The sequence below is a fragment of the Carcharodon carcharias genome, chromosome 7 (assembly GCF_017639515.1).
Source record: "Carcharodon carcharias isolate sCarCar2 chromosome 7, sCarCar2.pri, whole genome shotgun sequence".
In the NCBI taxonomy this organism is placed as follows: Eukaryota; Metazoa; Chordata; class Chondrichthyes; order Lamniformes; family Lamnidae; genus Carcharodon; species Carcharodon carcharias.
The window spans coordinates 116,085,728-116,098,026 of record NC_054473.1 but is presented as its reverse complement, the minus strand read 5'-3'; the positions used below and the strand labels follow the sequence as shown (position 1 = coordinate 116,098,026).

Here is a 12,299-nt window from a genome sequence, read left to right as displayed (position 1 = left end):
CCCCCCACCGCCCTTAAACCAGCTTATATTTCCCTCTCCTTGTAAAGAAAAATCAGTTCTGTTGAAGGGTCATGAGGACTTGAAATGTCAACTCTTTTCTTCTCCGCCAATGCTGCCAGACCTGCTGAGTTTTTCCAGGTAATTCTGTTTTTGTTTAAGAGTTTTCTCCTATTCATCTAGGTGAGATTTAAACAGTTGCCAGAAGTAATACGTCACCACCTACTGTACCTTAATTCCAACTGGTACAAAAATAAGTCACTCATTGTGAAAATTAATACAATTTAAAGTGGAAACATATCTCTAATTTAGCATTAATTGGCAACTGCTCATCCTGAGAGACCTCAGTATGTATATTAGAAGCAATAGATAATAGCACGTAAATATAGGAAGGATTAGTCTCCTGAGGTAGGTTTTTTGTTTAGTGAGGGTAAAAGGAACATTACTCATTGGATCTCTCACTGCTTGTTCTAGAGTTGGGAAATGGAACTCACTCTCTAACAGCACTATGGGTGTACACACATCAGATGGAGTGCTTCAAGAAGGCAGTTCACCACCACTTCTTTGCAAGCAATTAGGGACGGGCAAAAAATGCTGGCATTGCTAAGAATGCCGCATCGCATGAAAGAATTTTTTAAAAATAAGCCGATTGCTTCCTCCAGGTTCTGCCTTTCAGTTATCCACCAGAAGAGACCTAATAGAGGCCCAGTGATAGTTCACTCTCAGTATCTTTCCCAATCTGTGGGAATTACCTGGCTCCTCTGTACCACGCGTGCACATGTGAGATGGAGGGAGGAATCTGGTCCTGTGACTTCATTCCACAGAGAGAGATTTATTGCCCTGATTTATCAATAAATCTATTATTGTTGCATCATGCGACTATCAGGATAGTAGAGAGTGAATTCCTATGTTTACAGGGGAGTAAAGTGAGTGGCATACGACACTGTGAGCTAAAGTACAGTGCAGCTAGGATTCGCTTTACCCACTCCCCATTCATGTCTTGGTGTGAACCATACAGCGCAAGGGATGTCTGGCTGTAGACTAGGCATCCTGGGACAGAGGGGGGTGATGTCAAGTGGAGGAGAGATTCTTAAAGTGCACCTTCTGTCAAGTACCTCAATGCCAGCCAAAAAAAAACAGCAGAGTGGTTTGCAAACGGAGCTTCTCATGACTGAGGTTAATGGGCCCCAACATTTGATGAACAGAATGGGGTAGGTGGATGTAGGGGAGGGTCTATGCACACCACACACTGGAGAGTCAGTAACTTTGGTTTACAGAAATAATGACCCAGTAAATTCAGGTGCATTTTATAAAGACAGACCCTGCTGCTCCCACCATCAGTAGTGGTGTTCCCTGTTGTGCAGGACACTATTTTGTTTTTGATGTGTGCCTTGCCTCCACACATCCCCAACCCCGGCCAACAAGAACCATTTGTGTTGCCGCGATGAGAAGCTCCTCTCTCATCTCACCAGGTTAGATGTGGTTACCTTCCCCAGTGCCGCCAGCATCTTGAAGTCAATGCTCTTCCTGTATCGAAGCAGCAGCAGCACGCCATCCAAATACACCTGGTCCTTACTGAAACAGCCTGCAAAGGGAAAGGAGAAAGTGAGCCAAGGCCGAGAGCAAATAGCCATCAATGACCCCAAATTCACCTTCAAGGATTATTAACATCACTTCCCTTTCAATGAAGGACAATTTAGGGAGATGGGAGATTCAGGTCCAATTGATTAATTCAAATAACAATGAAATCTAGAATGAAATTAGAATCTAGAACTAGGGGACGCTTTAAAAATAAGGTGTCGCTCATTTAAGACAGAGATGAGGAGAATTTTTTTCTCTCTGAGAGTTGTGTGCTTTTGGAATTCTAGACCTGCAAAGGCAGTGGAAGCAAAGTCTTTGAATATTTTTAAGGCAGAGCTAGATAGATTCTCGATAAGCAAGGGGGTGAAAGGGTATCGGGGGTTGGCAGGAATGTGGCTTTGAGGTTACTATCAGATCAGCCATGATATTATTGAATGGCAGAGCAGGCTGGAGGGGCCACATGGCTTACTCCTGCTCCTAATTTATACAATTGTATGTTTGTAAATAGATTTCTTTCAGAAAATAACATTTTGAGACACATGGTGAGTGTAGCAATGCTTGGAAAAAGAACAGGTGACTTTGGACCAAAGCTCTCCACGACAGGGGTTTTCCTCACCTCTTGTCTGGGTCTGTTGTCGTTCAAAGAGATTGGTGGTGATGATTAGTCAACAACATCTTTATTTTATATCATGGGACAGCCAGGATTTTAGAAGATGAATTAGATGTCTATGGTCTTTTTACTGTCTCGTAAATCCCATGTTTGTAATTTCAATTAAAACCCTGCAGCTACAGCCTCCTCCCTGTAATCTACTGCCACCTGATGCCCTGTAACCTTCAGTGAGAATATCGTATTTCTATTGCCAGTCTAGAGGTGCCACTGATCTCAGTTTAAACCCTTCAGGAATTTGATATGATTGAACACACCATTCTCCTCCAGCTGCTCTCCACAGTCAGGACTACACTCACCTGGTCCCATTCTTATTTAATCATAACCAGGGAATTGTCTAGAATGGCTATGCTACCTGCTCCCATGACATTATATCTGGTTTTCCCCATTGATTTATCCTTGGCTGCCTCCTATTTCTTACCTACGTGCTAGGAAACATCATCCAAAAATACAGTGTCAGTTTTCACACCCAGCTCTACACCACCGTGACCTCCACTATCCCTAAATTGTCAGACTGCTTATCTGACATTCAGTACTGGACAAGCAGAAATTTCTTCCAACTAAATATTGGGAATACCAAAGTCAATGTCTTTGTTCCCTGCACAAACTCTGCCCCTAGCCACTGACTCCACTGGTCTCCCTGTTGGGTTTGCCTGCAGCCTTCGGTGGGTGGAAGACCCTTGCCATCAGGTACTTAGGGACCTGGCATTGGGCAGAGGGGTGGCACTGAAAACCACCCCCTACCGTAGTTTCCAACACCCCTAACACCACCCCCTCCTGTGACCCCCCCCACTCTGCAATCCCATCCTGCCATCACTCACCTTCAGCTTGGGGTACATGATGATTCTGGGCCTCTGGTGGATGCATTGCCATCAGCAGCCTGATGCTCCTGCTGGTGCTGGGGGCATGGGGAGCTGCCAGCCTCTGACTAGCCAGCATGTCTCAGGCGGTGGGATTTCTGCTGCTGTGGACCTCAGTCATGGGGAAGGCCCAATGGCGGCTACTTAAGTACCTGAAAGGCATTTGATTCTGTTGGGCCTCCTCCACAGAGCTAACAGGGGTTCCCCACTGGTTTTCCAACCAGTGGGCGGAGACCTCTGTTGGCCTGACAAAATCCCTGCCAATGCATCACTGAGTCATACTGTCATTCCTCAGAGGAAATCATAGTCTGTGTTCAGGTACTTTTTCTCAACCAGATAGCTGTAGCAATACTATTGTTCAATCGCCTGAGGGAGCTGGAGAGGAATTTTCCAGAGTATTGTCTTTCCTATTAGCTCTTGGAATTTTCTCTCTTTTTGCTTGGCTGAGGGCAGGGAGGGTCAGGGCAGGGTGGGACTAAATGCTTAGTCATGATGTTCTGACCATTGTAGTGTGGGACAGGCTTGAGAGACAAGCTGCTCTTTCCCTATCCATCTGTTTTGTATATTGGTCTGCATCATTCACAGCGTCACAGAAATTTAACAGCACAAGAGGAAGCCATTTGGCCCATTGTATCAGCCTCAGCTGTTCTAGAAGGAGAGGAAAATGAAGCAGGGTCACAACACAGAACTGCTCCTAATACTGCAGCGATTTAAATTTGCTTCCAGCCCCCCATACTTAAAATACCTTAGGGCATTTAACAGAGAAGCAAGACAAAAAGGCGGAGGAGGCTGAAAGAATGATCAGCATCTTTAAGATGATTTTGCATTAAGCAAGAGAAACAATGAGATGGGTTGATTTAGAAGAGTTCCAATGGGCCAGGGCATACCGGATGAAAAATCAGCTGTTGATAAACAAAAAAGGGTGTGGGGAGCATATCACTCCCTAGAATGGGAGCCGTGGATGGATTGGAGGATTACACTCAAACAGGGACAAGATCAAGTATTTTCAAATCAATACTCTGAAGCTCCAGGGAACCACGATAACCCGGTACGGTGATGTGGAATAGGCGTGGATCGCACAGGAGTGATTGTGAAAGGAAGGAGGAGAGGCGAGTGTGAAGGGCATAAAGAAGTCAAACCTCGATTTGACAAGGAAAAGGATTAGGCTTTTAGTGGCAAAGAGAAAGATAGAAGAAAAACCATGTCATATTCCCAAGGTGAAAGAATATCAGATTTACTAATTGTTGCTATGTGGACTATAAAGGTCAGCTCAGGGTCAAACCAGATCCTGCAAGGTTTAGACAAACTGAATCAGAAAAGTTTTCAACTTATTCAGGCCTCAATTTAAAAAAAAACCAGTGGATTCACAACAGCATTTGGATCAATGGTAGGGGCAAGGCGGTAGAATTGGAGGTCATCAATTTGCATGCAAGAGACAAGTAAATGTTGTGGGTGCCACACAGAGGATGACAGCAAGCTTTACTCAGGTGTAGTAGGGGATGCTCTTCTGAGGTTGAAGCAGAGATACAGTGATTCACGCTGCAAGTGTTTCTGCAACACCTGATCTGGGCATGTCCAAAATAAGGAAATACCCATCAGTGGTAACTCCTACCCTCCCTTTGCAAAGAATGCAAGTGTTCCTTAAAGTATTGATTTTCATTATTCATTCATAGGACATGGGCATCACTGGCAAGGCCAGCATTTATTACCCATCCCTAAGTGACCTTGAGAAAGTGGTGATGAGCCACCTCCTTGGCAACTGAGCGATGTGTTGGCCCATTACAGAAGGAGTTAAAAGTCAACCACATTGCTGTAGATCTAGGAATCACATATAGGTCAAACTGGGTAAGGATCCCTAATCAAATGGGTTTTAACAACAATAGTTACATGGTCACCATTCCTGATACCAGTTTTATGAATGAAATTCCCCAGCTGCTTTGGTCAGATTTGAACTCAGATTTCTGGTTAATTAGTTCAGGACGCTGGATTATTAACCCAATAATAATATAACACTATGCCACCACTCCTGTTTCATCTTAAAAGAAGTAAGTTGTAAATACATATGACCTGGCTGTGAAGTATCTGCTTGGCCTCTCTTGGCCCTCACGCAATACTCCCATCGAGTGTTTGGGTCCTCGACGAACTTGGCGATATCTTCAAAGAGCTGGCAGAAGGGCATCCGACTGGCCTGGAAGACGGTGTAGTAGAGCAGGGCTGCCCGCCACAGGAAAGGGTACTTGCGGTACAGAACACTGTTCAGGCTGGCAAGGCCTTCCTCGGTCGGGTTGGCTGGTTTCAGGCCATACTGTTTCCTGCCCGCTGCACTGTGCCAGGGCTGGTGGCTGTTGTTAACGCCGCGAATGTAGTGCGTGCCTGATATTAAACAATATTTTAAAAAAGAAAGGGGAAGGTAGTTTCACCACATCACAGGGAGAGCTCCCTCATTGGCATCATCCTCAAGAACAAAACAGAGAACACAATTTCAGTCAAAAACAGCAGAATTTTACAGATACTAGGGTGGCACCAGTTGATGGGTACACCCATCTGCAGGAACCAAGAGAAGACCTTGGATAACTAAAAGAGAGGGGCATCTCCCAGCCCACCCTAAGGTAACAGCAGAGAAAACAAAAGTGTTCACAAAGTGATGATATGGTTCGGCACAACTTACATCATAGTGCTTTAAATAAATAAACACTTCGTAATGAAGACAAAATGTAGTGAACACACTCTCCCTTGTGGCTTGCAGAGTGATCTGGTGGAAAAGTAGTGACTGTCCTTGTAAACTACTGTGAATGTTGACACTGGCCAGTAAAGAAAAGTTCTTTAGAATGGCTCTGTACACTGGCTCAGCATGGAATGGGAACCAAGCATCAGGAAGAGGCTAGGCTTGAGACTCGGTCTATGCTGCACTGAGCTTGGACAGCAGGGGGGCCTCTGCAATTGGTCTGGATGCCTTTGGACTATGGCAAAGAAATGATATAAACAGCAGCCTAGGCTCCTTCCTCAATTCCAGTGACTCCATCACTGGTGCCTGTCTAGATGCATGACATGGGCAGCCAGGTTCAACTGCAATAATGCCCTTGGTGGAATAGACTCTGATTGCCCAGGCTTACACATGGAGTCTTGAGCCTAGTGATAAAGGGTGGACACTGCCCAATGAGCCCAATGTACAGTCAGGAGTCAAAATCTTCAGGAGAAAGGGCAGACAAAATCTACAGGAAAGGGGAAAAAATAATAAAACACAATATTCCCCTTTGGTCCTATCTGATTTGTTTGTAAAACTGACCTATCTCATGGCGTAACATCCCCTCCAGCCAGTATTGGCGAGCCCCTGCGAGATTAATGGTCAGCGTGGGCCGACAGTTCTCCACCATCATCACTGCTTGAGACAACAGATCTTCACTGAGCCGCACCACCACCTGCAAAGAGAGACAGAGAGCTCCAGTTAGCCAGCCATATCATATGCAGAGGCATTAGGAAATGCTCTTTCTGACTGATTTTAACCTTCCCTGCCTGTCTTCTCACCACATCTCTCAACCCCTTTTCTCTCCAAAAAGAGATACCTAGCTTGATTCTTGAACCTCCTTATACCATCTGCTTCAATGAAAGAAGGATTTGCATTTCCCTAGTGCCTTTCCCAACCTCAGGACATCCTAAGGTACTTTACAGCCAATGAAGTACTTATGAAGTGTCAGCATCATTGTAAGGTAAGAAACAGGGAAGCCAATTTATGTACAGCAAGCTATCACAAACAGCAACAAGATAAAATTGACCAGATAATCTGCTTTATGAAGCGATTAACAACAACGAGAACGTGTACTTGTATGGCATCCTTAAAATAATAAAATGTCCCAAGATACTTCACAAAGGCATTATAAAATAAAATATGACACCACATAAAGAGACATTAGTGCAGATGACCAAAAACTTGGTCGAACAGTTAGGTTTTAAGAAGTGCTGTAAAGCTGGAAAGTGAGGTAGCGATGCAGAGAAGATTAGGAAGGGAACTAGGACCTAGACAGTTGAAGGCACAACCACCAATTATGGAGTGATTGAAATCAGGGATGCTCAAGAGGCCAGAATTAGAGGAGTGCAGATATTTCGGTGGGTTTGGGGCTGAAGGAGATTACACGGACAGGGAGGAGCCGAACCATGGATTCTAAACTAAAATGTTGACCTTCCCCTCCTAGTCAGTGTGCAAGTTGACATTGTAAATATTGTCAGTACTGTCACATCTCTAATCTAGTGTGTTGTCACCTCCCAAATCCATGTCCATCTTTATTGCAAACCAATTTGAATATCTCTAATCAGATTTCATTCCCTGCTGTTACACCGAACAGTTCTAAAGGAAGTCACAAATTACATTCTCTATGACTGTGACTATGGTGTTTAGATTTCCTTCTCCTCTGCAGCCCTTAATTCAATCGACCATACCATTTTCTTCCAAAGTCTCTCCACCATTGTCCAGCTCAGTGGAACTACCCTTGCTTGGTTGCAACCTTACCTGTCTGATCATAGCCAGAATAATTCTTGAATAAGCAATGACTTGTCTTCCAGCTTTTGCAGTATTAATTCCTGAGTCCTTTGAGGATCCATCTTTGGTCCACTTCTCATCCTCATTTACATGCTTCTTCTTGAAAGCTCCATTCACAGGCATGAGGTCAGCTTCCGTGTGGATCTCAGCAACATTTCTCATTCTCCTGAACCCTCCACAGTTATGTCAGGGGTAGCCAAACCTTATGAGCCTTAGAGCTGCATATGTTAATCTTCAGACATTTGAGAGCCGCAAGACATGGACAACCTTTACGGACACAATTTTATTACTATTGCACACAGTTCTGTGAGGAAAGCTTCAGCTTTTTCCTCTCTTAACTTCCAGGCTTCCAATTATGGCAGAGACAAATCTGCTTCATTGACACTAATCAGAATGAGCACAAGCTCACTGCTTAATTGACTTTGTGCGCCGTTGCTCTTCCAATGTGGAAAATCGGCGAGGGGATAAAAAAGATTGATTTTACTTGAAAAAATGTTGTAGTCACCTACTGAACAATGAATTTTAATCAGAGTCCCTGTATCTCAATACAGTAGATTCTTACATTCCTGTTCTGTATTAAACTGTTTCCTCCCTTTCCAGACACAGGCCGCAAGTTTGAGGGTCAGCAGTGAGAGGATGAGTTAGGGAACCGGAGAAATGGCACTGAGGGTCATGAGGCCCTATGTAAGACTGACAGAAAACTACAAAAAAAATCTTGCAACAACGCTGGAATGAATCATTGATATTAACCCTACCCCCCAACTTCCTCCTCCCAGTGCTGCTGCCTGCTCTCCAGTTCTCTCCTGTGAACCAGTTTGTGGCTGAAGCTGCACCTGCTGTTTACCTCCCTCAAAATATGATTTAATGGGTTTTGCAGCACAAGGAATGAGCCACACTCTGTGTGTCAATGAAATGCAGTTTGGCCACCCCTGACCTATGTAGTCAGCATGTTTAACCAACATCCAGTTGTGGCTGAATGGTGATTTCCTGGTTATCCATTGATAAAATTAAAACCATTATCTGTAGTCCCTGCAGCAAATTCAACATCTTTGCCAGCAGTTGCATCCTTATCCTAAGCTACTATCTCAGGCTGAATGAGGCTTTTACAACCTTGATCCTGTATTTGACCCTGAGTTGAGCATCTGACTCCATATCCTCTCTATAACAATGCCCGCCTCTGCCTTTGCCTTATTCCATCTGCTGTTTCACCATTTTTTGCTTTTGTCATCTGCAGATGTGACTATTCCAATGGCCAGCCTCTCATTTCCTAAATCCTCTAGAAACTTCAGCTCATCCAAAACTCTCATATTCAGCACTTAGTCCTGCTTAGTCATCACCTCTGTGCTTGTTAATGGGTGAGTATTGGCCAGAACAGAGAGAACTCCCACCTCTGTGAATAGTGCTATGGGATCTTTCACAAAGAAATGATTTCAGGGAATGTATATTTGAACTTATTAACTTACTTATATTCATTCACAACAACTCTATCTTTCACCTCCTTTTACTGGGGCCTAGTAAGGGGTTAATTCCTGATGGTCCATGGCTAAATTCCCTCTAAGCTGCGTGCCTGAGCAGCCATGCATCATTCCAACATGCCAACATGACATGTGGAAAGTGCCCTGCTGCTCCACCAATCAATGCTTCATTAAGCTGTGATGCCATGCTTGGCCAGATTTCCATTGGTGTCCAATTCCACTTGTCGCAGCCGGCCACATGGCAACAGCTGATTGGCTGACAGCTTGCCCAATGACTGCAGAAAGAGAGAGAGTGCCCAAGAAGTGGGAGATAGTGGAGAAAAGGAGCTGCCATTTGAGGAGTTTGTCCGACTCACTGCGAACTAAGAATGGTTTCTGAGGGACTGTGAGCTCTGTGGATGCAAATATTTGTTTCTGGGGTGCAATTTGATGCAATTATTTATTTGATGCAATTTGGCTGAGGTTATCCCCTGCAGAGATGCAAGGATTTACAGAATCAAATGTGCTCAGGAGAGGAGGTGAGAGGGAAGGTTTGGGAGGGAAGTGACAATCAGGAGAGGCGGCTAGTCAGTAAAGTTAGTGAACCGGAGAGGCGGTGAATGGAGAGGCAGTGAAATGGGAGAGGTTGTGAATGGGAGAGGCGGTGAAATGGGAGAGGCGGTGAGCGGGAGAGGTGGTGAGCGGGAAAGGTGGTGAGCTGGAGGCAGGAAGCAGCGAGCAGGAGGTAAGTTACTAAGATTTGATAAGTTTTTAAGAATTTGTAGGAGAATTTTGGGGACAGTTAGGTTCAAGGCAGTCAATTGGCTTTTAACGTAAAAATTACCGATCAAAAACGTAACACATCTTTATTACACATTTTCTTATGGGAAAGGGATTTTTGTTTAACAGACTTTTATTTAGCTGTTTCTTTTTAGGAACACAGTAGGAGTGCTAAATGAGGGATAGCTGTACTTCACTGGCTGGAAAGCACCTTGGGATGTCCTGAAAGGTGCTATATAAATGTAAACTCTTTCTTTTGTATAGAATGAGTTTCTGAAGTGCTCACACCCTTAAAATGCTGCAGAAGATTGTCAACTGGTGAGCTAATTAGTTAACTTGAATCTGATTAAGTTTGAATGTATTTCAGCTGGGTAATAGTGGGATTTTAAAAACCTTTTATTAATATTTTGTTTGCACTTCAGTCCCACCCTCCTGATCTACAGACACCCGGTGCGGAGGGGGGCCAAGAAGGAGGAGGACTCCTCATGAACCTGTTCCTGGGCTTGGCCAAGTTAGCCATTAACAGGTCCAGGCAGCGGGCGATCGAGGGTGTCGTCCCACCCGACTGTTTGCCCCTCTTCCACAGCTACGTTTGCAGCTGGGTGTCCCTGGAGAGGGAGCACACGGTATCTGCTGGCACCGTCGAGGCCTTCCCTGCCCAGTGGGCACCACGGGGTCTGGGGTGCTTTATCGACCCTCTTAATCACATTTTGATTTGATGTTTGTAAGTTTTCTTTAAACTTTGTCTTTGATTTTACAGCTAACCTAACTTAGGGGCTGTGTTTACTTTATCCCTCATTTTGTTAATTTTGTTTATTAGGTTGGCTTTAAAAGAGCTAATAGTGGGATCTTGTTGGCTTGAATAAGCCTATGAAGGTTACTTACCGCATATGCTTTTAACAGTCACATCTGTACAAAGGCAAATAGGATTTTTGTTTCTAGTGCTGAGGGCTGTGGAAGCTCAATCATTGAGCATGTTTAAAACAGAAATCGATAGATTTCTGGAGACTAATGACATCAAGGGCTATGGAGATAATTCAAGAAAGTGGTGTTGAGGTAGATGATCAGATTGAATGGCAGAGCAGGTTCGACAGGCTGAATGCGTTATTCCAGTTCCTATGTTCCCTTGCTGGTGCATGTCTGCACATTATCTTGATATTGGTGACAAAATTCATTCAGTGCACTGATGGAAAAACATTAGAGGGATTTTAGTGGTACCCAGGAATGTATCAGTAATTATAGGGAATCCCCAGGTGTTTGTCACTATTTACTGGGGATCCCCAGAATGTCAGCATTTGCAGAGTTTCCTTGGGGAGTGTCAGTTTTTACAGGGGGTCCAAAGGAGTATCTCACTATTTACAGCGAGATCCCAGGAGCTTGTCATTGGGGTCTCCAGAATGTCGGTATTTACAGGGGTCTCTACTAGTGTGTCAGTGTTTACAGGGGAGGTAGGGGGGGTCCCTGCTAGTGTGCCAGTATTTACAGGAGGCCCTGAGAATGTGTGTTGGTATGTACTGAACCATGGATTCAATTAGAAACACGTTCTTCCTGGCAATGACCTCTGGATGAACTGTAATTGGAGCAGAGTGCTGTGGGTCTGCTTACTGAACCAGCCGTGCCTGAATTACTGCAGCGCCGCCACTCCTGGGAACCAAACACTCGAGTTTATTTAACAGCAACACATCAACATTCAATCAAGAATGAAGACCTGATGCACAGACCCCAATCCATGCACCCACTTCACTGTAAATCAATCTGAAATAAACTGAAACTTACTCCTTTCACTGTGCTTTATTTTGCATCAGATTTGCTCAGCAAATTATTTTTGCCTTTTCCTCCCTCTGATTCTCTTCTGCTGGGGCTGTCCCACACGAGGGTACCGTTACATGGACACCAGTGCCTCTTTGTGTTTCTGGTCCACAGGTGAAACCATTCTAACAATGGTAATGTCACAACTGAGCTCATGCAGAGACAAACTGTTAACCTCCCAACTGTTGCCCCCACTGGAAGCAACTAATTCAGCCAAGGTTGCAGCAAACATCTATTTCTTCATATACATCTGTCTTTGCCCTCAGCAACAGGACTAAAGCAAACCATCCAGCCATTATCTCATTGCTGCTTGTGGGATCTTGCTGTGCAAAAATTGACAGCCGCATTTCCTACATCACTCCAGTGACAACACTTCAAAAAAGGAAGCAAGACCCAGAAATCCAATTGGGAATTCAGATGAAATGTCTTTACCCAAAGAGTGGTGAGAACGTGGAACTTACTGCCATCAGGAGTGGTTGAAGTGAAGAGTATGGGTGCGTTTAAGGGGAAGCTAGACAAGACTTTGAGGGAGAATGGAATAGAGGTTTACGATAGTAGGTTTAGGTTGAGAGGAGGCTCATGCGTATTAATGGTATGTTAATTGCATTGTTAGGATA

At 44.4% G+C, this 12,299-nt stretch overlaps 1 protein-coding gene across 3 annotated transcripts in view; it reads right to left on the bottom strand.

Moving 5' to 3' along the window:
* The window catches only part of LOC121279633 (uncharacterized protein KIAA0895-like), a 94,486-nt gene that overhangs the window by 4,681 nt on the left and 77,506 nt on the right, over positions 1-12,299 (bottom strand). For all 3 annotated transcript variants that reach the window (XM_041190823.1, XM_041190824.1, XM_041190825.1), the window contains exons 4-6: positions 6,392-6,524; positions 5,173-5,478; positions 1,485-1,582 (exon numbers count right to left, since the gene is read on the bottom strand). In XM_041190823.1, the coding sequence (XP_041046757.1) occupies positions 1,485-1,582; positions 5,173-5,478; positions 6,392-6,524 (537 nt within the window). The remainder of the gene's footprint in view (positions 1-1,484; positions 1,583-5,172; positions 5,479-6,391; positions 6,525-12,299) is intronic.